At 44.4% G+C, this 25,247-nt stretch overlaps 1 protein-coding gene and 1 pseudogene across 1 annotated transcript in view; one reads left to right on the forward strand and one right to left on the reverse strand.

Annotated features, from left to right (window-relative positions):
* Positions 1-1,265: 1,265 nt before the first annotated feature.
* LOC143941774 (U2 spliceosomal RNA) lies at positions 1,266-1,360 on the reverse strand (annotated as a pseudogene).
* A 1,734-nt stretch (positions 1,361-3,094) lies between these two features.
* SHISAL2B (shisa like 2B) overlaps positions 3,095-25,247 on the forward strand; it is a 160,199-nt gene continuing 138,046 nt past the window's right edge. Inside the window, exon 1 of the mRNA XM_077462630.1 lies at positions 3,095-3,365. Within this exon, the coding sequence (XP_077318756.1) occupies positions 3,172-3,365 (194 nt within the window). The 5' untranslated portion in view covers positions 3,095-3,171. The remainder of the gene's footprint in view (positions 3,366-25,247) is intronic.

Consider the following 25,247-nt stretch of genomic DNA (forward strand, 5'->3'; position numbering starts at 1 on the left):
TGAGGGAAAGATGGATGGTGCTAAATACAGGGATATTCTTGAGCAAAACCTGTACCACTCTTTGTGCGATTTGAGGCTAGGATGGCGGTTCACCTTCCAGCAGGACAAGGGCCCCAAACACACTGCTAAAGCAACACTTGAGTGGTTTAAGGGGAAACATGTAAATGTGTTGGAATGGCTTAGTCAAAGCCCAGACCTCAATCCAATAGAAAGTCTGTGGTCAGACTTAAAGATTGCTGTTTTCTTTTTTTTTTAAAAGCCAGTGGCGTGTGAAACACACCCAAAAACTCCACCTGGTGCCAAAAAAAGTGCACACACATAAAGAGTGAAACACAAAAACGTGCAACGGGTATTGTCCTCCACTCGGGAAGGACCTTACCCTTATCCCCGGGGTGTTAGGCTCCAGACAGGGACTGAGGTACATCACATGGGACCTTCTGGCTGAAACCAGAAGGAGGGCCTGCCGAAACAGACCCACCCAAGTACTAGGTGGGGCTCTCCCAAAGGGAGACGCCATGAGAGAGGGCGAACCAAGCCAAAACACTTATGTCCCCCCCTCCCAAGACTTTCAAGGCTGGCCTGAGGACCGACACCCTACTCACTACACTGTGACAAAATGTGACAACACCAAACAAATAAATGCATAAAAATGACGAATGCAGAGATAAATAAATTAAAGTGGGTAGAAGGAAGGTGGGAGAAGTGAAAAGTGGCCACTGTGCAGTACAATGGCTGGCCCTTCAGCCAGGAATAAAAATTCCTCTGGTCCTAGCCAAAAGGCTTGGCCCTAGAGGCAGGTGCGGAAAAAGTGTGTTGTGGTGAAGTGAATAAATCAAAGTGACTAATCACAGTGAATATACGGTACCCCTGAACTGCCACTTCAGGCACACACTCAACATTTTCGTTGCAACCCTGACCACCATCGCAGACCAGTGCAGCCCCCACTCCACACAGAAAGGACTGAAGTTCTGGGAGCTCGGGAGAGCCCTTTACCATCAGGCTCAACCCTCACCCCCATCTCTGTCTCCTAATTACACTCAGGTGATACTAACCACTCCCCCCAAGGAGGAGCCAGCATTCTCTCCCAAGAAACTGTACAGAGCTAGGACTACCCCAATCCAGGCCAGAAGGTCAGGGACCCGACCCTTCACCCAGACCCATTGGTTCTCCATCCCCATCAGAAGGTTTCCCTTTCGGCTACGAACCGCTCCAGGTTGCCTTTACATCAGCTGGTTTTGCATAGCCACCGCCACCCCTGGTCCACTTTGCCGTAGAACAGGAATGGAAGCAAGCGCCACCTCCAGGTAACTGATAAGAGCAGATACTACACTTGATCTTAGCCAAAAGGCTGAGAAGCCAGACAGACTTAAAGATTGGTGTTCACAAGTGCAAACCATCCAAAAACTGGTGCAGTTTTGCAAGGAGGAATAGGCAAAAATCCCAGTGGTAAGATGTGGCAAGCTCATAGAGACTTATCCAAAGCGACTTGGAGCTGTGATAGCCGCAAAAGGTGGCTCTACAAAGTATTGACTTTAGGGGGGTCAATAGTTATGCACATTGACTTTCTGTTATTTTGCCCTATTTGTTGTTTGCTTCACAGTAAAAAAAACAAAAAAAAAACATCTTCAAAGCTATAGGTATGTTCTGTAAATTAAATAATGCAAATCCTCAAACAATCCATGTTAATTCCAGGTTGTGAGGCAACAAAACACGAAAAATGCCAAGGGGGTGAATACTTTTGCAAGGCACTGTATATATAGATACAATATATGTAGTGCCACAATTCATAAGGTGCAATTCATTAAAGTTCTAACAGTCCATAAAAGTGCAAAGTGCTTCAAATAAAGTGCTCTGATTATCGGACAAAAGGTTCCGTGCTGAAAAAAGATAATGCCCACTCTTGTCACCAGTCTCATGCCCTTCTAGGACCAAACTCACCACAAATTGTTAGTCTACGGCCACATCACTCTGAGCGTGCCTGATCTCGGAGGCTAAGCAGGGTCGGACCTGGTTAGTACATGGATGGGGGATCGCCTGGGAATATCAGGTGCTGTAGATGGGCGTAGACGCACGACACTCTGCCACTTCCACTTGGTGGAATCTATGCTAACTCCAGCATGTATCGGAACAGTGGAATCCCAGTACATTTTGACGGCAGATTATTCTGAGTGCAAGGGGAGGCACTAAATATTGTGACTTTAATAATTTTGTGGGGATGTTTTAATAAATCAATAGCATTGTGCACTGAGATCTTGGTTCCTTTCCTATGTGAATGGAGTATTACGATGTTGTGAATGGATGGGGACTTACCATGAGAGGCTGATTGGATACATTATGCACAGTTTGACCTACCTCATTGTATACTCAGGAGGTCAACAACTTTTCCCTTTTCAGAATGGTGCACAGTCGCTTTGTCCCAGAATCGCAGCGCTTTATTTGAATTTGCACCTTTATGGACTGTTAGCACTTTAATGTTGCACCTTGACTTGTGACACTACATACACTTTATAAAGTATGATGTATAGAGGGTAGCACAGGTACTGAATCGATATTGGTGGTTTCAAAAGTAGGTTGTGGTTGCATAACGGAATTAACAGCAGCTTCCCAAATATTATAATTTTATCAAATCATCCATATATATATATATTTTTTTTTGCACAGATTGACAATTCACCCATGGTTTGAGGTAGCACAGCTATTGTATAATTCACAATAATGTACATTTTTACGTATAACGTCTGATCTATTTATATGAATCCTGTCCATAGTTCTATGAGATTTTGCCATGCAATATGAACCTGATAGTTTGAAGCACTTACAGTTTCTTACACCTGATACATGCTTGAACTCTGTTGGTGTCTAAAGTGTCTCTATTCAAAACATACACTTAAATCTAAAAATACTGTATTTATCTCCAAAGAAATTTTATTTTTTGACAACTGCTGAACACATATACCACATGTGAGAATAGTTAATGTACAGCAGATGGCACCAACAGGCTGCAATACAGAAGAACTCAGAATCCCTTTCCTTTATGAGCTATATAAAACTATATAAAGCTGTACTAGCAGGCAATACTTGTATGGTAGTGGAGGGGAACAAGGTGAAGGAGTGCAATCAGCTTCACTAAGTCTGGGAGACAACAGGAAGCTTGAAGCCTCCATCCTCAGGATGACAAAGACCCTGGCGGAGACTTGTTCCAGCTACTACACCTCTAATAACACATTTATCAATAGTTTTGGGTGCCCAAGAAAAGAGGACACTGTGGATCTCATATACTGCTGTGGATTCGTTGACTTAAAATATTGCTGCAATGAACCTGGAAACTATTTTCCCTACAAACATGATTACATGTTGTCTCTTAGGTAAGATATTTTATCATGAAAACTTTTACTATTGGTGTTTTGGGATAACAGGTGGCTTTATCTGCAAAATTAAATGACTTTAATATTAGCAATATAATTTTAGTAAGCAATTAGAAAAAAACAACAACTCTTTAATAATGTATTTAAACTGCAATGCTCTGAATGTTCCTTTGAAGTATAATTCTTTTTTCCAGAATGAAAAACTATGCAGAGCTAATTTATTTATTTTGTTCAATTTTTTAAAATAAAAATAAATTAGAAAAAACAAATTAATACAATTTTTTAAATAGTATGTTAGTTGTGCTGTTCTGATTGCATGTGCTACTAAAGTGTCTTTTTAGTGTCTTTTTGGAATGCTAATCAAAGGTGTAATGGCTATAAAAAGAAGGTTTCGCAATTGTTTTTTATTGTTTGACCATCCATGTCTAACAATTTCCATTACCGGACTTCGCACAGGGCAACCAGAAAAATTGTAATGCTAATCAAAGGTGTAATGGCTATAAAAAGAGTCAATAGTAGGAATAGTTATCGGTAGATCTATCTATTCCAAAGCTTTGCACTGTCCTCTTTCTTGTGCACTTTCTATTTGGAAAGCTACCGATAGACACAAAATGAGTTGTCCAATCAAGGTGTTTTAGGGCTCATGTACTACAGCTTCTAAACTTGAGTTTAGGAGCTTTTGCCATTTTTTTCCAAAGCTCCTAAACTCAACTCCATGAAAGCCTATGGGCTTTTAAGGAAAATCCACTTTGCACTGCAAGTGCACTTGAAAGTAAAGTCACTGTAGATCCGAGGGGGACATGCAAGGGAAATAAAAACCAGCATTTTAGCTTGAACATGATTGGATGATAAAATCAGAAGAGCTTCCATTCATTTCAGATTAACCCTTTATATTTAGGCTCCATGCACACTGGAGCTCATAAACTGCAGTTTATTGGAGTTTGGTCATTTTTTTTTTTAAAAGCCCATAAACTCCACTCTATGTTGGGCTATGTGTTCATGCACACATGGAAGTTTTTTAGCTTTAATGAGCAGTGGAGTTTATGGGCTTTTTTCTGAACGCCAGAAATTTGCGCCGATAAACGCTCATAAACACGCATTAATTAGTGTTCGGCATTCTATTTTTTCAATGCACTGGGGGATTTTTGGAGTGTCCTCTGTGTATTTTTATTGAAAACGCCCATAAATGCTAACGCTAAAAATGCTGTTAAAAGCATGTTTTTCAACCAGCGTTTTCTGCCAGCAATCTGGCATCCAGAAAAAGCTTTTTTGAGCTTCAGCGTGCATGGAGCCTTAGAGTGATTGCACTTCCAAGTGCAAAGTGGATTTGCCTTTCCTAAATAACCCCCTATGTGTCCATGTACACATAGGCTTTTAGGATTGTTTAGGAGCTGCTGCGGTTAAGGGAGGTTCAACCTCCCTCAACAACCCTCTCCTGAATGCAGAAGAATCACATTCAGGATGGGAACATTTTGACCAACTTAGAGAACTGGTCATTATTTTTACCCCTGAGATAGGAAACAAAATATTTGTCATCAATAGAAAAGTTCTTAGGATGACCCCACTGCTCCAAACTCTAATCACCCCTATCCGCTATGGGTGTGCCAGTTGCTGATCATGGAATTCCATCCTTGATCTGTGTAAACTCTATACAAGTAACAAACAACTGCTCATGTCTTTCACAATGTTTTATTCAACCAAGCATGGGAATCGCTCTGTACGGAAGCGTTTCAGACCCTTTTGAATATGCCCAAAAGGTTAAAAGCATCCGCGCAGGGTGTTTTATAGGCAAGGACCTGCAGTATGAATGTTTGGCTGAATAAAGCTTTGTGAAAAGAAATGACTTTATAGTAGCCATTTATTTGTCAGCATAGAGACAAATGTAAAATATTAAAAGTATATCTAAAGGCAACACTTTTTTCACTTTTTTGTGTAGAGTAGGGAAGGGCTAGAAACTTTAGCAGGTTTGTATTGTTGTATGCACCCCTGCTCAGAAAGTTCACCCTTTTTATAGGTCTTTAGGCATTGTCATCAGGATTGAAGGTGAGCGAAAATTCGAAAATTTGAGTTGTTACCAGAACAGGATTAAGGCTTGGTTCACACCTATGCAGCTTTAGGGCTTTTGGCATTTTGAAGATTTGCACTACAGTCCATTTACCATGGTTTCCTATGGAACACGTTCTGTAGAGCAAATCTTCAAAATGCAAAAAGCACTAAAAATGCATAGGTGGGAATCCAGCCTAAGGCTCGATTCACATCTATGCGTGTTGCTTTTGAGCATTTCTTCAGTGCTTTTTGCCGGGCTTGTCGCGTTTTGGACACACGATTTTGCTGCAATTTGTTTTTTGCTTTTTCTTTCTTTTTTTTACACTGTATATAGCTGGTTGCTAAGGAGAGGGCCGGTGGGATGGGTGCTTTGGGGCAGGGGGGGGGCTCTGCGCCCCCCACCCCAAAGCACCTTGTCCCCATGTTGATGGTGACAAGGGCCTCTTCCCAACAACCCTTGCCCGGTGGTTGTTGGGGTCTGCGAGCGGGGGGCTTATCGGAATCTGGAACCCCTCATTAACAAGGGGGCCCCCGGATCCCAGCCCTCCCCTATGTGAATGAGTATGGGGTACATTGTATCCCTACCCATTTACCTGGAAAAAAAGTAGTGTAGTGTTAAAAAATATAGTAGACAGTTTTTGACAAGTCTTTTGTTAAAAATCTTCTTCTCCGCTTCTTCCTCCATCTTTTCCCGCATCTTCATCCTCCGGTCTTCTCTTTCTTCTGCTCTTCTGTCTTCTTTGTCCGGTGTTCTTCTTCCTCTGCTGCCGCCGCCGCTGCTCCCAGGACAACCCTCCTCTGATGCTGCGTCCCGCTGATCTGTCGGCGCCGATGTCCAGCATTCCTTAAATAACGAGGGGGCGTAGCAATCGGATTACGTCACCTGGATGCCACGCCCCCTTGTGACGTCACCATCCAGAGCATGATGGGTCAGTGACGTCACAAAGGGGTGTGGCCTCCGGATGACGTAATCCGATTGCCATGCCCCCACTGTTATTTAACCACTTAACAACCGCCCTATAGCCGAATGACGGCTACAGGGTGGTTTCTTAACTCTGGGAGGCCGTCATATGACGTCCTCCCAGAATTCCGCTCTCGCGCGCCCCCTGGGGTGCACACTCGAGAGCATCCGTGACCGCCGGGTCCACAGGACCCGGCGCATCACGGATCACGGTAAACGGCCGCTCATAGCGGCCGTTTACCACGTGATCGCTCCGTCAAATGACGGAGTGATCACTTGTAAACAAACCGGCGTCATGTTATGACGCCGGTTCCTCCCTCCCCCTCTCTGTACCGATCTGAACAGCGGAGGGGGAAGAGATCGGTGTCAGCAGCGATGTGGGCTGCATCTGCAGTGCCCACATCGCTGCTCACCGAAAATTAACCCCTCAATTCCCTGCCAATACTCTGCAATACCCTGCCATTACTCTGCATTACTCTGCAATACCCTGCATTACTCTGCAATACTCTGCATTACACTGCAATACTCTGCATTACAATACTCTGCATTACTCTGCATTACTCTGCAATACTCTGCAATACTCTGCAATACTCTGCATTACTCTGCATTACTCTGCAATACTCTGCATTACTCTGCAATACTCTGCATTACTCTGCAATACCCTGCAATACTCTGCAATACCCTGCAATACTCTGCAATACTCTGCAATACTTTGCATTACTCTGCAATACCCTGCAATACCCTGCAACACTCTGCAACACTCTGCAATACCCTGCAACACTCTGCAATACCCTGCAACGCTCTGCAATACTCTGCAATGCTCTGCAACACCCGCCAATACCCTGCAACACTCTGCAATGCTCTGCAACACTCTGCAATGCTCTGCAACACCCACCAATACCCTGCAACACTCTGCAATGCTCTGCAACACCCTCCAATATCCTGCAATGCTCTGCAACGCAATACTCTGCAACGTCATACTCTGAGATACCCAGCCATACTCTGAGATACCCAGCCATACCCAGCCATAGTCGGTGATACCCTGCAATACCCAGCCATAGACACACCCCCCCCCCTCCCGCCGCCCTCCGGTGCTTCTACCAACTCGCCAATACGATCAAATCCAGAATCTTTTTTTTTCCAGGCTTCCCAGCTTAGAGGTGAGATGCGGGGTCTTATTGACCCCATATCTCACTGTAAAGAGGACCTGTCATGCCATATTCCTATTACAAGGGATGTTTACATTCCTTGTAATAGGAATAAAAGGGATTAAAAAATTTATTTTTGGGGAAAAAAATATCAAACTAAAATAAATAAATTAAATGAACAATAAAAATTTTTTTTTTTTAAAGCGCCCCTGTCCCCATGTGCTCGCATGCAGAAGCGAACGCATACGTAAGTCCCGCCCACATATGAAAACGGTGTTCAAACCACACATGTGAGGTATCTCTGCGAACGTTAGAGTGAGAGCAATAATTCTAGCCCTAGACCTCCTCTGTAACTCAAAACATATAACTAGTTAAAAAAAAAATTAAATCGTCGCCTATGGGGATTTTTAAGTAGCGACGTTTGGCGCCATTCTACGAGCCTGTGCAATTTTGAAGAGTGACATGTTAGGTATCTATTTACTCAGTGTAACTTCATCTTTCACATTATGCAAAAATTGGGCTAACTTTACTGTGTTTTTTTTTTAAGCACAAAACAGTTTTTTTTCCAAAAAAAAGCATTCGAAAAATTGCTGCACAAATACCGTGCGAGATAAAAAGTTGCAACGACCACCATTGTATTCTCCAGGGTGTTTGCTAAAAAAACATATATAATAATGTTTTGGAATTCTATGTAATTTTCTAGCTAATAAATGATGATTTTTACATGTAGGAGAGAAATGTCAGAATTGTCCTGGGTGCTCCAGAACGCCTGATGGCGCTCCCTGCATGTTGGGCCTCTGTATGTGGCCACACTGTGTAAAAGTCTCACACATGTGGTATCGCCGTACTCGGGAGTAATAGCAGAATGTGTTTTGGGGTGTAATTTGTGGTATGCATATGCTGTGTGAGAAATAAACTGATAATATGACAATTTTGGGGTCATTTGGGGGGTATTTGTACTTTTCTGGCATGTTAGGGTCTCAAGAATTGAAATAGGCCGTCAGTACTTCAGGTGTGATCAATTTTCAGATATTGGCACCATAGCTTGTGGACTCTATAACTTTCACAAAGACCAAATAATATCCACCAATTTGTACTTATTTTTACCAAAGATATGTAGTAGTATAAATTTTGGCCAAAATGTATGAAGAAAAAATTACTAATCTGCTAAATTTTATAACAGAAACAAAGAAAAATTAATTTTTTTACAGAATTGTCTGTATTTTTTCTTTTATAGCACAAAAAATAAAAAACCCAGCGGTGATTAAATACCACCAAAAGAAAGCTCCATTTGTGTGAAAAAAAGGACAAAAATTTCATATAGGTCCAGTGTTGCATGACTGAGTAATTGTCATTCAAAATGTGAGAGCACCGAAAGCTGAAAATTGGTCTGGTTATTAAGGGTGTTTAAGTGCCCAGTGGTCAAGTGGTTAAGACACGTAGGGCATCGGCACCGACAGATCAGCGGGACGCAGCATCGGATCAGTGTCCACACCCCACACTATATAAGGTTGCTTACACGGCGGCCCTGTGTAGTGTTGTTGGTGTGGACAGAGATATAGCTTGAGCTAGATTAAGCAGGCAGGTTATTCAGTTAGTGGTAGTGTATTTGATATATATATATATATATATATATATATTGTAGACATGTCACTGGAGAAGTGATCGAGGGGGTGTACATCTCACCTAGGTTGCTACACAGTGTGAGATGGTAAATCCAGGATGGATCAGTTTCTCAGCAGCGATATGCTGCTGAGTTGTTATTTAATTTTGCCGGGCCTGGGTTTATATGGAATGGCAGGTAGGTTTGGTAGAGGGACCTGTCATTCCACATCCCCCGATCCAGTTCTGGGTTTGGGATCAGGTGAGCTTTGATCCTAATTAGCCTGGGAAGCTAAAGGCTCTGCAGGGTCTGCAGGTGATTGCTCTCAGCCAGGGAATGAACAATCTGTGTGTTGAAGGAAGCTGCAAGCACAGCCACTGCTGGAGCTAAAACTCACCCTGCGATATCCAGGCGAAAGACGCTGTGTTTGTAAGTGTCAGATAGGTGAGCAGAACCTGTTAGTAAGCGCCCAGCCGGGCTAGGACTTTTATTTTTGTTGTACTTAGAAAGCACGGTGTTGCTGTATATTTTGTTTGCTGGACTGTTTGTACCACGAATAAACGCCAAGATCTGCTTTATAAATTCCAAGTCTGCTGTGAACTGTGTCCAAACACACCCTACCCCGGGAAGATCCCTTACAATTGGTGGAGGTAGCGGGCAACACGGTTGCTAGGGGCAACGGTGTGGACAGACTTGGCTACAGCTGCTTATGTCTTGGGTGAAAGCTGCAACTACACTCCAAGAACAGTCCAGCAACATGGAGGAGATGCTGAAGCAGTTTATGCAAGTGAGTTTGCAACAACAGCAACGACATGAACAGTCCATGGCTGCACAACAACAACTTATCGAGCACCTGATAGCAATTCGAGAGGCGCCTGTGGTTGCTAATCCACCCACAGTGATGGGAGCCGCTCCAGAGATTTTTTTTGGGAGAAGGACTGTGCAGAAAGCGCTGCAAAAGATGACTGCTGAGGACGATGTTGAGGCCTTTCTAACAGTATTTGAGCGCGTGGCTGAGCGAGAGAAGTTACCAGCCGCTGAGTGGGCAGAGGTAATTGCGCCCTATTTAACAGGTGAACCCCAAAAGGCCTACTATGACCTCAGTGAGCAAGAGGTTAAGGACTATACTCGGCTAAAAGAGGAGATACTTGCCCGACTAGGAGTTACTACTGCAGTCCGTGCCCGGAGGGTACGCAACTGGAGCTACAGTCTGGACAAATCAGCGAGGTCCCAGATGTATGACCTAATCCATTTGGCAAGAAAGTGGTTGGAGCCAGACACTTCTACTCCTGCACAAATCCTAGAGAAGGTCGTGATGGATCGCTACCTCCGAGCACTTCCTACTGACCTGCAACGCTGGGTGGGACAAGGTGATCCTAAGAATGCAAACGAACTTGTCAACCTTGTGGAGAGGTTCCAGGCGACTGAGGACTACCTCCGTGATGTTCCTGCAGCATCTTCACCTCCCCGGAGCGCCAGATCTGTGCCGTCAGCTGGTAAGAGACTTCCATCTATTGGGGGAGTGTGGAGGGGTGCTGATGGAGGGAAAAGGGCTCAAGTGGTGTCTCAGGGACAAAAGACTGGTGATGGTCCCGGGTGGCTAAGGGGCTCTGAAAAGGACTCCTTGCCAAAGAGACCAGGCCCTATCCAGTGTTGGAGATGCCATGAGGCGGGACACGTGTCGGCCCATTGCCCTCTTACCTCTGAACCCATGGAATGTGACGCTAGCCGGCGTCAGTCGCTATTTGCGGAACCATCTTGTGCTGCAGTTCCTGGACTAGAGACTGAACCGCAAATCTGCAACATCACAATCAATGACTTTCCTGTTAAAGCGTTAATGGACTCAGGAAGCCTTGTAACCTTGGTGCATGCTAGCCTGGTGACTGGGGACTTAGAGTCTAAAAAGCATATGAGCGTTGTGTGTATACATGGTGATACAAAAGTGTACCCTATAGTGCTGGCTAAAGTCGGGACTGAACAAGGCACAGTACAATATGAAGTGGGTGTGGTTAAAAACCTCATGCATAATGTAATATTGGGGCGCGATTTTCCTTTATTCTGGGCTCTCTGGGAAAAAAGAAAAATCCCCAAAAGGAGTGAGGATACCTCTAAGGTGGTTGCCTTGTCCACTGTGAATGATAAAAGTGTACAGGATGAAAATGATTGTTTTCCTTTGCAGGTCCTGGCTGGGGAGGAGGAGGCTCCTCCCACTGAACAAAATATACTAGACTTAGAGGTGTCTAGCGAAAATTTTGGTGCTGCACAATTACAGGACCCCACTCTCAAAAATGCGAGAGAGCAGGTTGCTGTTATGAACGGGGTACCTCAGGAACCAGATGCTGAAAAAAGATTTCCACATTTTTCGGTGACTAATGATCTTTTCTATAGAGTCAATAAGGTTAAGGATGAGATTGTGGAACAGCTTCTGGTACCTAAGCCGTACCGGCGTCAGGTGCTTGACATGGCACATAACCATGTTCTTGGGGGACACTTGGGGACTGACAAAACGCGAGAGAGGGTTCTCCAGAGGTTTTTTTGGCCGGCCATATATGATGACATTAAAAAATACTGTGAGTCGTGCCCCACATGTCAGGTTAGTGCCCCAGTGTCACATTTTCGCAGTCCTTTGGTTTCGCTCCCTATTATAGAGGTGCCTTTTGAGCGTATTGCCATGGATTTAGTGGGTCCCATTGTAAAGTCAGCTAGAGGACACCAGTATATTTTGGTAGTCCTGGATTATGCGACCCGCTATCCTGAGGCTGTACCCTTAAGAAACACTGCATCTAAAACAATTGCACGTGAGTTGTTTTATATGTTCTCTAGGACTGGGATCCCCAAAGAAATCCTAACTGACCAAGGTACGCCATTTATGTCGAAAGTAATGAAGGAATTATGCAGACTATTTAAAATCTCACACATCCGTACCTCTGTGTACCACCCCCAGACGGACGGATTGGTGGAGAGATTTAATAAAACTTTGAAACATATGTTGAAGAAAGTGGTGGCAAAAGATGGTCGTGACTGGGATCATTTATTACCCTACCTCATGTTTGCTATTAGGGAGGTGCCCCAAGCGTCCACAGGGTTCTCACCATTCGAGTTGGTCTATGGTCATCACCCTAGGGGTCTACTAGACATTGCAAAAGAGACATGGGAGAATGAGTCCACCCCATACAAGAGTGTTATTGAGCATGTAGCACAAATGCAGGACCGTATAGCCACTGTAATGCCCCTGGTAAGGGAACACCTCCAGAGGGCTCAAGAGGCCCAAAGTAGAATTTACAACCGGTCCGCAAGAATCAGGACATTCAACCCAGGCGATAGGGTCCTTATACTAGTCCCCACTGTTGAGAGTAAATTCTTGGCGAAGTGACAAGGTCCCTATGAAATTGTTGAAAAGGTCAGTGAGGTGAACTACAAGGTGCACCAACCAGGTAGAAGGAAGCCTTTCCAAGTTTATCACATAAACTTGATCAAGCCCTGGAAAGACAGGGAATCCTTGGTGGCGACAAATACTGTTAATAATTTGTCACCACCAATCCCTCCAGTCAAGGTAGGTGATACTCTATCAGTGTCACAGAAACAGGAGGCTCAGGAATTTTTACAGAAAAACAAAAACAAGTTCTCTGACCTCCCAGGGCGTACACACCTCATCCATCATCACATTGAAACTGAGCCTAGAAGCAGAGTAAACCTTAAGCCCTATAGGATACCCGAGGCACGTAGGGAAGCCGTATCTGCCGAGGTAAAACGTATGCTTGCTCTGGGGGTAATTGAGGTGTCACAGAGTGAATGGTCCAGCCCAATTGTGCTAATCCCAAAGCCCAATGGAACTTGGAGGTTCTGTAACGATTTCAGAAAGTTGAATGAGATCTCCAAGTTCGATGCGTATCCTATGCCCAGGGTAGATGAGTTGATTGAGAAGTTGGGTAACGCCAGGTACATAACCACCCTCGATCTCACAAAGGGCTACTGGCAGATTCCACTTTCTGGTGAGGCTAAAGAGAAAACTGCATTCTCCACCCCTGATGGGCTATTCCAGTATGTAGTGATGCCATTCGGGTTACATGGAGCGCCTGCAACTTTCCAGAGGTTGATGGACTTGATTCTGCGACCACATCGTGATTACTCAGCTGCCTACCTCGATGATGTGGTCATTTTTAGCCCTGATTGGGAAAGTCACCTCTGTAAGGTACAGGCCGTGTTGGATGCCATAAGTGATGCGGGGTTGACCATAAATGCCGAGAAGTGTGCTCTAGCCCTAGAAGAGGCCAAATATCTAGGCTACATTATTGGGAGAGGGTTGATTAAGCCACAGCTAAATAAAATTGAGGCAATACAGAATTGGCCTAGACCCCTGACAAGGAAACAGGTTAGAGCTTTCCTGGGTATTACGGGGTATTACCGTAGATTTGTGCCGAACTTTGCCTCAGTTGCTGCTCCACTAACTGACTTGACAAAGGGCGGAAAGACAGCAATGGTCACGTGGACCCCAGAGGCCGAGAAGGCTTTCCAAAGCCTTAAGTCTGCCTTGTGCCAACCACCTGTCTTAGTTACCCCCGATTTCAGGCGAGAATTTCTGGTCCAGACAGATGCCTCTAACACAGGCTTAGGTGCAGTACTCTCACAAGTAGTGAATGGTGAGGAGCATCCAGTGACGTACTTGAGTAGAAAACTAACCCCGGCCGAAAAAAATTATGCCATTGTGGAGCGAGAATGTTTGGCAGTAAAGTGGGCCCTAGAATCGTTAAAGTATTACTTGCTAGGCAGGAAATTCAAGTTGGTGACAGACCATGCCCCCCTAACATGGATGAAGTTAAACAAGGAGAGAAATGCAAGAGTGACTAGATGGTTTCTCTCCCTACAAAACTTTAATTTCACTGTGGAACACAGGCCAGGGAAATTACAGGCAAATGCTGACGCATTGTCAAGGGTAAGTTGTCTGTGGGGACAAAAGGCTCAGCCCTCCGGTCTGAAAAAGAGGGGGGGGATATGTAGACATGTCACTGGAGAAGTGATCGAGGGGGTGTACATCTCACCTAGGTTGCTACACAGTGTGAGATGGTAAATCCAGGATGGATCAGTTTCTCAGCAGCGATATGCTGCTGAGTTGTTATTTAATTTTGCCGGGCCTGGGTTTATATGGAATGGCAGGTAGGTTTGGTAGAGGGACCTGTCATTCCACATCCCCCGATCCAGTTCTGGGTTTGGGATCAGGTGAGCTTTGATCCTAATTAGCCTGGGAAGCTAAAGGCTCTGCAGGGTCTGCAGGTGATTGCTCTCAGCCAGGGAATGAACAATCTGTGTGTTGAAGGAAGCTGCAAGCACAGCCACTGCTGGAGCTAAAACTCACCCTGCGATATCCAGGCGAAAGACGCTGTGTTTGTAAGTGTCAGATAGGTGAGCAGAACCTGTTAGTAAGCGCCCAGCCGGGCTAGGACATTTATTTTTGTTGTACTTAGAAAGCACGGTGTTGCTGTATATTTTGTTTGCTGGACTGTTTGTACCACGAATAAACGCCAAGATCTGCTTTATAAATTCCAAGTCTGCTGTGAACTGTGTCCAAACACACCCTACCCCGGGAAGATCCCTTACAATATATACATACATACAGTGGGGACGGAAAGTATTCAGACCCCCTTAAATTTTTCACTCTTTGTTATATTGCAGCCATTTGTTAAAATCATTTAAGTTATTATTATTATTATTATACACGATTTATATAGCGACAACAGTTTACGCATCGCTTTACAATGTAAAGGGGGGACAACACAATTACAGTACAGTTCAATACAAAAGGTACAGTTCATTTTTTTTCCTCATGAATGTACACACAGCACCCCATATTGACAGAAAAGCACAGAATTGTTGACATTTTTACAGATTTATTAAAAAAGAAAAACTGAAATATCACATGGTCCTAAGTATTCAGACCCTTTGCTGTCACACTCATATATTTAACTCAGGTGCTGTCCATTTCTTCTGATCATTCTTGAGATGGTTCTACACCTGAATTTGAGTCCAGCTGTGTTTGATTATACTGATTGGACTTGATTAGTAAAGCTACACACCTGCCTATATAAGATCTTACAGTTCACAGTGCATGTCAGAGCAAATGAGAATCATGAGGTCAAAGGAACTGCCTGAAGAGCTCAGAGACAAAATTGTGCCAAGGCACAGATCTGGCCAGGATTACGAAAAAAATTCTGCTGCACTTAAGGTTCCTAAGAGCCCAGAATCCTTCCTAGAGCTGGTCATCTGACCAAACTGAACTATCGGGGGGGAAAAGACTTAGTGAGAGAGCTAAAGAAGAATCCAAAGATCACTGTGGCTGAGCTCCAGGGATACAGTCAGATGTGAGAAAGTTGTAGAAAGTCAACCATCACTGCAGCCCTCCACCAGTCGGGGCTTTATGGCAGAGTGGCCCAACGGAAGCCTCTCCTCAGTGTAAGACATGAAAGCCTGCATGGATTTTGCTAAAACACACCCGAAGGACTCCAATATGGTGAGAAATAAGATTCTCTGGTTTGATGAGACCAAGATAGAACTTTTTGGCCTTAATTCTAAGCGGTATGTGTGGAGAAAACCAGGCACTGCTCATCACCTGTCCAATACAGTCCCAACAGTGAAGCATCATGCTGTATGGGTGTTTTACAGGACGACTAATCGAGGGAAAGATGAATGCGGCCAAGTACAGGGATATCCTGGACGAAAACCTCCTCCAGAGAGCTCAGGACCTCAGACTGGGCCGAAGGTTTAACTTCCAACAAGACAATGACCATAAGCACACAGCTAAAATAACGAAGGAGTGGCTTCACAACAACTCTGTGACTGTTCTTGAATGGCCCAGCCAGAGCCCTGACTTAAACCCAATTGAGCATCTCGGGAGAGACCTAAAAATGTCTGTCCACCAACGTTTACCATCCAACCTGACAGAACTGGAGAGGATCTGCAAGGAGGAATGGCAGAGGATCCCCAAATCCAGGTGTGAAAAACTTGTTGCATCTTTCCCAAAAAGACTCATGGCTGTATTAGATCAAAAAGGTGCCTGAGCAAAGGGTCCGAATACTTAGGACAATGTGATATTTCAGTTTTTCAGTTTTTCTTTTTTAATAAATCTGCAAAAATGTCAACAATTCTGTGTTTTTCTGTCAATATGGGGTGCTGTGTGTACATTGAGGAAAAAAATTAACTTAAATGATTTTAGCAAATGGCTGCAATATAACAAAGAGTGAAAAATGTAAGGGGGTTAGAATACTTTCTGATTGTGTCAGCATGGATGTAGAGGATTACACTCAGCAGCAGTCTTCAAGGGATGTTTTTCAGTCCCCAGAAACCCAAGGAGTTTAAGGTATCTGGGAGGAGGTATTTATGGATCATATGATCCTTAAAGGGGTTGTAAACGTATTTATTTTTTTAATTAACAAACATGTTATACTTACCTCCACTGTGCAGCTTGTTTTGCACAGAGTGGCCCCGAACCTGCTCTTCTGGGGTCCCTCGGCGGCTGTCTCTGCTTCCTCCCGCAAGTACTTCTCACATTCATGCGAGCTCCCTCACATGGTGAGAAGCACTTGCGGGTGCGCTGCCGTGATACAGACGGCGCCTATAGCCGCTAGCTGTATCACTCGGCCCCGTCCCCCGGCGCCGCATTATTGGATGTGATTGACAGCAGCGCGAGCCAATGGCTGTGCTGCTTTCAATCCATCCACTCCAGCCAATCAGCAGCCAGGTTGGGCGGCGAAGAGGACGTCAGGGGCGAGCGTGGGACTTTCGAGGGGTCAGGTAAGTAAAACGGGGGCTGGGGGCATGGCATTCTATGCATTAAGGTGAAAAAATATTTACCTTTACAACCCCTTTAATGACTCAGAGGACTCAGAATTGAATGTCTCTGCAAACTTACACTGCATGACCTCCCTGATTCGGCAAAGCCTGTGAAAGGACCCTAGGATTTGTGGTATCAAGGAGAGGGATCATTACTGGCTGGCGACCCTTCTTGATCCATGTTACAAGGGTGCAGAACTCATCCTGCCTTCGCAGAGGGAGCAGAGGATGAAACAACTTCAGGAGGTCTCGAGGAAAGGTTTGTACAAGGCATTTCAAGACCCTGGGAGGTTACAATTTCCTGGTGCTGGACAACGTGTTGCTGAGGCTTCGTTCAGTCAGAGGAAGAGTGGTGGAGAAGGTGGCCGGCTGACACCATTTTTCAGTCCTCAGTTCCAAGGTTTGATAGGTTCAAGCAACCATTGCCATTGTGCAGGAGTATCTAGGGACAAGAGCAGACTTGGAGACCTTTCCAACAGACCATCCACTAGGTTACTGAGTCTTGAGGATGGACCACTGGCCAGAACTTGCTCAATATGCATTTGAACTACTGAGCTGTCCTGCATCCAGCATGCTTTCTGAATGCACATTCAGTGCTGCTGGAGGGTTTCTAATGGATCAAAGAGTGGGCCTGTCCACAGACTCCGTTAATAGGCTCACATTCATAAAATGAATGAATCAGTCTTGTATCAGCAGCTATCAAGCACCTGATGCCGATGTAACTGATTGAATTTGCTATGGATGTGGGATCCCTTGAAGACTGCCTGATGTTGATATAACTGATTGAATTTGCTATGGATGTGGGATCCATTGAAGACTGCCTATGCTGACTATCCTATTCCTCCTCAATCTTGATGATGCTAGCTTCCAACAGTATTTTTGGTTTAGGGCAGGGCACCACTACCCAAGGCCCAACTTTTCTGCCCCTCTTTAACATGGGAATGTAATTACAGTTTTTGATATAATATTTCACAGCAGGGACCGTTCCTGTCCCCACAAGAGTATCAGTGAGGGTTTACAGTTTTGTGACACCACCACCACCACCCAAGGCCCAATTTTTCTGCCCCCGTTTATCAGGGGCATGTCATTACAATTTTTGATATTATATTTAAATGCAGGGACCGTTCCTGGGCCCAAGAAGAGTATCTGTGAGGGCTTACAGTGTTGTGGCACCACCACACAAGGCCCAATTTTTCTGCCCTTGTTTAACAGGGACATGTAATTACAATTTTTGATCTAATATTTCACAGCAAGGCCCGTTCCTGTGCCCAGCAAGAGTATCCCTGAGGAGTTACAGTTTTGTGACACCACCACCACCACCCAAGGCCCAATTTTTCTGCCCCTGTTTATCAGGGGCATGTAATTAGAATTTTTGATAATATATTTCAATGCAGGGCCCGTTCCTGCGCCCAACAAGTGTATTTGTGAGGGGTTACAGTGTTGTGGCACCACCACCACCATGCAAGGCCCATTTTTTCTGCCCCTGTTTAACGTTGCCATGTAATTAAAATTTTTTATACAATATTCCACAGCAGGGCTAGTTCCTGCACCCACCAACAGTAACTGTGAGTGCCTACATTGTTCTGGTACCACTAACACCTAAGGCCCAATTTTCTTCAGAGTATATAGGGCAGGCCGTATACTATATATATATATATATACTGCTGTTCAGAATATATAAGGGCTGGGGGCCCCCCTACACCATTTTATTTTTAAATGTGGGTGCGGTTAGTGATGGGGGGTCAGTCAGTGATGGGGGGTCATTCTGTAATGGGGGGTCAGTCAGTGATGGGGGGGTCTGTTTGTGATGGGGGGGTCAGTCTGTGATAGGGGAACCTTTGATGTGCATGGGAGGCTGTGATGTGGAGGATATCATGTGGAGTCATTGCACTGTAAGGAAATTTTTCTCACTAGACCCCTGTGAATTTTAATTCACTAGTTCATTAATCACCCAGTGCACTCATAGTGTTCTGAGGAAGAACGCTGCATTGGCTGCATCCCTTTGGTAGACAAAGCTTTAGAGTATCCCACCAAAAATTAAATTCCTTATGCTATCTATTAAAAAGCTACATTGGTCCAGCATGTACATATCTAATACCTGAGCAATCGCTGTGGTAGTCAGGGTACTACAAAGATAGCACTGGCCACAGAAGATCACTGGCACAGCACTGCTGCCATTCAAAGAGTGCCTTCTATTTTTTAATGAATACATAGGTTCTCTATTTGTACGAGGTAGAGAGGGTGGGTGGTGTTACAATCTCCACTTTTCCAATCACATAATGCCTTGTATTTAAAGCAGAGTTCCACCCAAAAGTGGAACTTCCGCTCATTTGTCTCCTCCCTCCCTTCAGTGCTACATTGGGCACCTTTCGTTGTGAGGGGAGGGGGGAGCTCTGATCATTGGAGGAGAGCAGGCGGTATTCCCAGCCTAGCTAGAGAACTGATCATGGTGTGCTCTTCTGCTTAGTGTGGTCAGTTTTTAATAGGAAAGCAGAGGGGACTGTCAGGAACACCAAGTACATGGTACACCGGGAACATATCAGAAATATGAAATGTTGGGTTTATTTTTTGAAAGAAAAAAAAAAAGCATTTTGTGAATGAAAATGGCATTGAGAGAGCGACCCTTTATGATCAGAATGCAGAGGAATAGTTGCTTGGCTCAGGGCTCAGAAGATTGCTGCTATCACTGTTGTAGCACCGACTACTACAGTAACTCTCCCAGTGGTCCCTCAGGTATGAAAGATGTATACTTATATCAGTCCAAGCCGGAAAGTGTAACTATGTAATAAAAGTTCATCTTCTAATTATAAAATAATTTGTGCAACAATTTTATGTCATATCTTTTTTTTTAAACAAAAGCTTTCCTTTAGGGGGTCCTTAGTAAATTTCCAAAGTTGCAATTGCTGTTTTAACTATGCATATTAAAAAAGGAAAAGTGTCTCTGCTTTGTAAAGTTCAAAATGAGCCGTGACCCACATCAATTAAATGGTGAATGTTAGGATCAGGTATTCCTAAAGCCATTTTACAGGGATGAACATTGTGCAACTGTGTGAAAAAAAGCTGACCTCTGGAAGAAACAAATATTGTCTAAATACAAGACTCATGTATTACTTGAATCCTGGTGTAATTTATGTATTTTTGCCAGATCTGTTCACTGTGAAACTTTACCTCTGCCCAGAAGCTGCCTGTAATAAAGACCGGTCACTGGCGCTCTCCCTCTTTGTGCAGGGTGACTGGTCTTGTCTCCGCCCCCTCCTGTAGTTTTCTGCAGGCAGAGTGTAGAGGGTTGGCCTGTTGGTCCCTCCCACAGCTCTGCTCTCCGCAAAGTGATGATGCCTCTGATACTTGTACAAGGTAATGTCTGGGTTTGCAAAGACAATTGGTGCACACAAACTGGATTTATATCCTTTTGCTACCGAAGAATATTTTAAAATGACATTTTTGCGCAAAGTTCAGATTTCAGAAAATGCTTGCAAAATATGTTCATGAGTCTGTTTCCTGGTTTTCTGCAATGTGAAAGGCACACATTGAGCTGCTACATCATTATACATATACTGTACTGTATATGCAAAAGAGAGCCATGGGTACTGAGATATAAATACTTTCCTTTTGCATTTCAAATGCTACTCATCAGTAAATGTCAATTTCAAATCCCTGCAGAACATTGATGGATGTGAGAGTCGAGTTGCGCATGCAGACAAATGCCATTGTTATATTAATCAGGGACACTCTACATTCTTATACAAATAATATGCTGTAAATATGAATCAGCCAGCTTATTATAGCATAACATGAATATAAAGCCTACCTAATAGTGGTTTAGTTGATCAGGAAAGAGTGTTCTTAGTTTAACCACTTGCCGTCCACCGTACACAGATGTACGTCGGCAGAATGGCACAGGCAGGCAAATGGACTTACAGGTACGTCCCTTTAAATTTGTCGCCTTTCGGACACATGCCCGCCGCACACCTTGGGAGCGTGCCCGCGGGTCCCGGAAACTCAATGTTCTCTGGCAGTCTACGATTGCGATGTGGAGAGATAGAACAGGGAGATGCCTTTGTAAACAAGGCATTTCCCCGTCCTGTCTTGTGTAATGACAGAGATCTACTGCTCCCTGTGATCAGGAGCAGTGATTGCTGTCATGTGAGTGGTAGCCCCTCCCCCCACAGTTAGACTCACTCCCTAGGACACACTTAACCCCTTCATTGCCCCCTAGTGGTTAACCCCTTCACTGACACACAGTAATCATTGTAATTTTTATAGAACTGATCGCTGTAGAAAAGTGGTCCCAAAAAGTGCCCGATGTGTCCGCCATAATGTTGCAGTCATGATAAACATTTGCAGATCACCGCCATTACTAATAAAAAAATCTAAATAATAATAAAAATGCCATAAATCTAACCCTATTTTTTAGACGCTATAACTATTGCGCAAACCAATCAATATATGCTTATTGCAATTTTTTTTACCAAAAACATGTAGAAGAATACACATCGGCCTAAACTGAGGAAAAAATCATTTTTTATATATTTTTGGGGGATATTTATTATAGCAAAAATAAAAAATGTTTTTCCTTCAAAATTGTTGCTCTTTTTTTGTTTATAGCGCAAAAAATAAAGACCGCAGAGGTGATCAAATACCACCAAAAGAAAGCTCTATTTATGGGAAAAAAAGGATGTCAATTTTGTTTGCGTACAACGTCGCACAACCGCACAATTGTCAGTTAAAGCGGCACAGTGCCGGAACACAAAAAATGGCCCGGTCATTCAGCAGCCAAATCCTCCGGCATTTTACAATGACATACAAAGAGTACATCTATCAAAAATTTACATAAACGCTGGCAGTATAGACAAGGTATAAGGGATAAGTCATCCAAAGAACATTGGAAGTCGAAAGACAAAATACTCAAAAATTAGGAATATTTAGACTCCAAATATCCCATTTGTTAGAAAAACAAGAGAGAGAATCATGTATAGAATGAAAAATATGTTCCTGTGTGTTTTGGGAACATTGTGTGGGGACATGTGTGTTTACACTGTGTGTTTTACATGTATTTACACTAGGTTGGTGATCAGTAGGGATGAGCCGAACACCCCCCAGTTCAGTTTGCAGCAGAACTTTCGAACGGACCGAAAATGTGTGCAAACTTTAAAACCCCATTGAAGTCTATGGGACTCGAACGTTTGAAATAAAAAGTGCTAATTTGAATGGCTAATATGCAAGATATTGTCCTAAAAAGGGTTTGGGGACCTGGCTCCTGCCCCAGGGGACATGGGTCAATGTCTAAAATGCCAGTTTTTTTGGGAGCACTGATTTTAATGACGATTAAAGTGAAAAAAAAGTGAAATATTCCTTTAAATATCGTGCCTGGGGGGTGTCCATAGTATGCCTGTGAAGTGCCACGTGTTTCCCGTGTTTAGAACAGTCCCTGCACAAAATGACATTTAACGGAAAAAAGTCATTTAAAACTGCTTGCGGTTTTAATGTAATATCTGGTTCCGGCAATATGGATGAGAAAAATGGCATAGGTAGCCCCCCCTGCCCATTACCAGCCCCTTTGGGTCTTGTACGGATATTAAGGGGAACCCCATACCCATATTAAAAAAGGCCCTATATACTCAGAACAGGAGTATACAGGCTGTGCAAACAAGGCAGGGACTGTATAGGTTTGTTTTGTTAAGTAGAATCTGTTTGTAATTTTGAACTGGTACATTTTTAAAGTGTAGCTCCAGTCAAAAAATCTATTTTTAAGCTTTTAGGAAATCACCCCTGTATATTTTTTTTTTTGCCGTCCGTCTTTTTTCATCTCACTTTCTGTTGTCTCCTTCCGTTTGCAAGTAGGAGACGTTTGTAAGTTGGATGTTTGAAAGTAGGAGCCTGCCTATATGCTCTGCAGTAATGGCGGAACAAGGTGTTGGTGTTGCCACAACATTGTAAGCCCTCAAAGTGACTCTTGGTGGGCGCTGGAGCACCCTACTGTGAACGATTATATCAACAATTGTAATTACATGCCATTGTTGAACAGTGGTAGAAAAATTGGGCCTTTGGTGGTTGTGGTGGTGGTGCTGGTGCCACAACACTATAAGTCCTCACAGTTGCTCTCGGTGGGCACAGGAACGGGCCCTGCTGTGCAATATTATATCAAGAATTGTAATTATTGGGCCTTAGGCACTGCTTGCTGGTGCCACAACACTGCAACCTCTCCCAGATACTCTAGTTGGAGTGCAGGAATGAGCCCTGCTGCAAAGCATTGCATAAAAAATTGTAATTACATGCCCCTGTTAAACAGGGACTGAAAAATTGGGCCTTAGGCACTGGTGCTGCTGCCACGACACTGCAACCTCTCCCATATACTCTATTTGGAGTACAGGAATGAGCCCTGCTGCAAAGCATCGCATCAAAAATTGTAATTACACAGGGGCTGAAAAATTGGGCTGGTGGCATCACCCAGAACCAAAAATGTTCTACCAAGATATCAGCGGAGGAGGAAGAGGATAGACAGTAAACATAACAGGACAGTCACTCAACATCAGCATAGGCAGTCTTGAAGGGATGTGATATTTCAAAAAAAAAATATTTGGTTACATTAGCTTCAGGTGCTTGGTAGCTGGTGGTGATCCAAGACTGATTCATCTTTATGAAGGTCAGTCGATCAACCGAGTCGGTGAACAGGCGCACCCTGTGATCGGTTACAAAGCCACTAGCAGCACTGAAGGTGCGTTTCGAAAGAACGCTGGATGCAGGACAGGCCAGTAGCTCAATTGCATACTGTGCAAGCTCTGGCCAGTGATCCATCCTCAAGACTAGGGATGAGCTTCGTGTTCGAGTCGAACATACGTTCGACTCGAACATCGGCTGTTCGCCCGTTCGGCGAATTCCGAACGTTATGGGCCATTTGCACCAAATTCGTGTGGCGCTCAGGGCCCACAATGCACTGCGTCATCGCAGTGCATTGCTGGCTTATGATTGGCCAAGCATGCACTGTGACCCCGCATGCTTGGCCAATCACAGCACCAGCAGCGAGGAGAGCCATGATTGGCCACAGGCAGGATGCCTGTGGCCAATCATAGCTCAGGCTGTGTAGTACACGCCCCACACTATATAAGGCCGCCAGCGCGGCGGCCTAGTGTAGTGTGTTGGCATCTGAAGCAGTTAGTGGGTGTTCTGTGTACCTTCAACACAGTACACACCGATCGTTATCGGCCGATTTTCGATCTTGCTCTTCTGTAGTGGTTGTTGTCTGCTTGCCCTGACCGCAGTATACACCGCTATATTCACCTCACCTATATAGCTAGTGATCTATCTTTTATAATAGAGCTTGCAGTCAGTAGTGTTAGGAGCTTGTGCGTGCTGTCTGCGTGCTCTGTACCCAGTATACACCGCTATATCCACCTACATAGCTCTTCTCTATTTGAGCCCACTTGTCATCTGCAGGAGTTATTGGAAGTTGTGTGTGCCTCCACCACAGCACAGTATACATCTGTATATACCCCTTTATCTCTGGTGTTCTATAAAAAAGGCATCTGCAGGAGTTAGTGGGTTTTTTGTGCCTCCAGCACAATATACACCTGTATCTACCCTTTATTGCTGTTCTCTAATAGAGGCATCTGCAGGGCTTAGTGGGTGTTGTGTGACTCAATTACAGTATACCCCTTTATCTCTGGTGTTCTATAATAAAGGCATCTGCAGGAGTTAGTGGGTGTTGTGTGACTCCAGCACAATATACACCTGTATCTACCGTTTATTGCTGTTCTCTAATAGAGCCATCTGCAGGGCTTAGTGGGTGTTGTGTGACTCCATTACACTGCTGTTTTACCCAACTCCCTTCAGGCCATTACCATGTCTGGAAGGCCAGCAAGGAGAGGCAGACAGGCGCGAGCCGATAAAAGAGGGCAAGCAGGCTCTGTGTCTAGAGACAACAGTGCTGGTCGTGGACGCGGTGCATTGTCATCAGCACGTGGCCATGGGACACGCTTGTCCTTCTTTTCGGCAGCTGGACATGTTGAACCGCAACATGCCAACGACTTGGTAGAGTGGATGACCAAGCCCTCTTCATCCTCCTCATCCTCTCTCACCCAGTCTCAGGGTACTAGCAAAGCAGCTGCCAACGCATCGTCTTCCCTCCTCTCAATGTCATCATCAGTGACTCCTTCCCTAGACCCACCACGTCCTCCTGAGAAGTCTCCTGAACTCTTTGAGCACAGTGTTGGGTACATGCTCCAGGAGGATGCCCAGTGTTTTGTAGGCTCTGATGATGACACTCAGCTAGAGGAAGGCAGTAGCGTGAGCGCAGAGAGAGG

The sequence above is a fragment of the Lithobates pipiens genome, unplaced genomic scaffold (assembly GCF_037356315.1).
Source record: "Lithobates pipiens isolate NorthernLeopardFrog02 unplaced genomic scaffold, aLitPip1_a1.2 Scaffold_3, whole genome shotgun sequence".
In the NCBI taxonomy this organism is placed as follows: domain Eukaryota; kingdom Metazoa; phylum Chordata; class Amphibia; order Anura; family Ranidae; genus Lithobates; species Lithobates pipiens.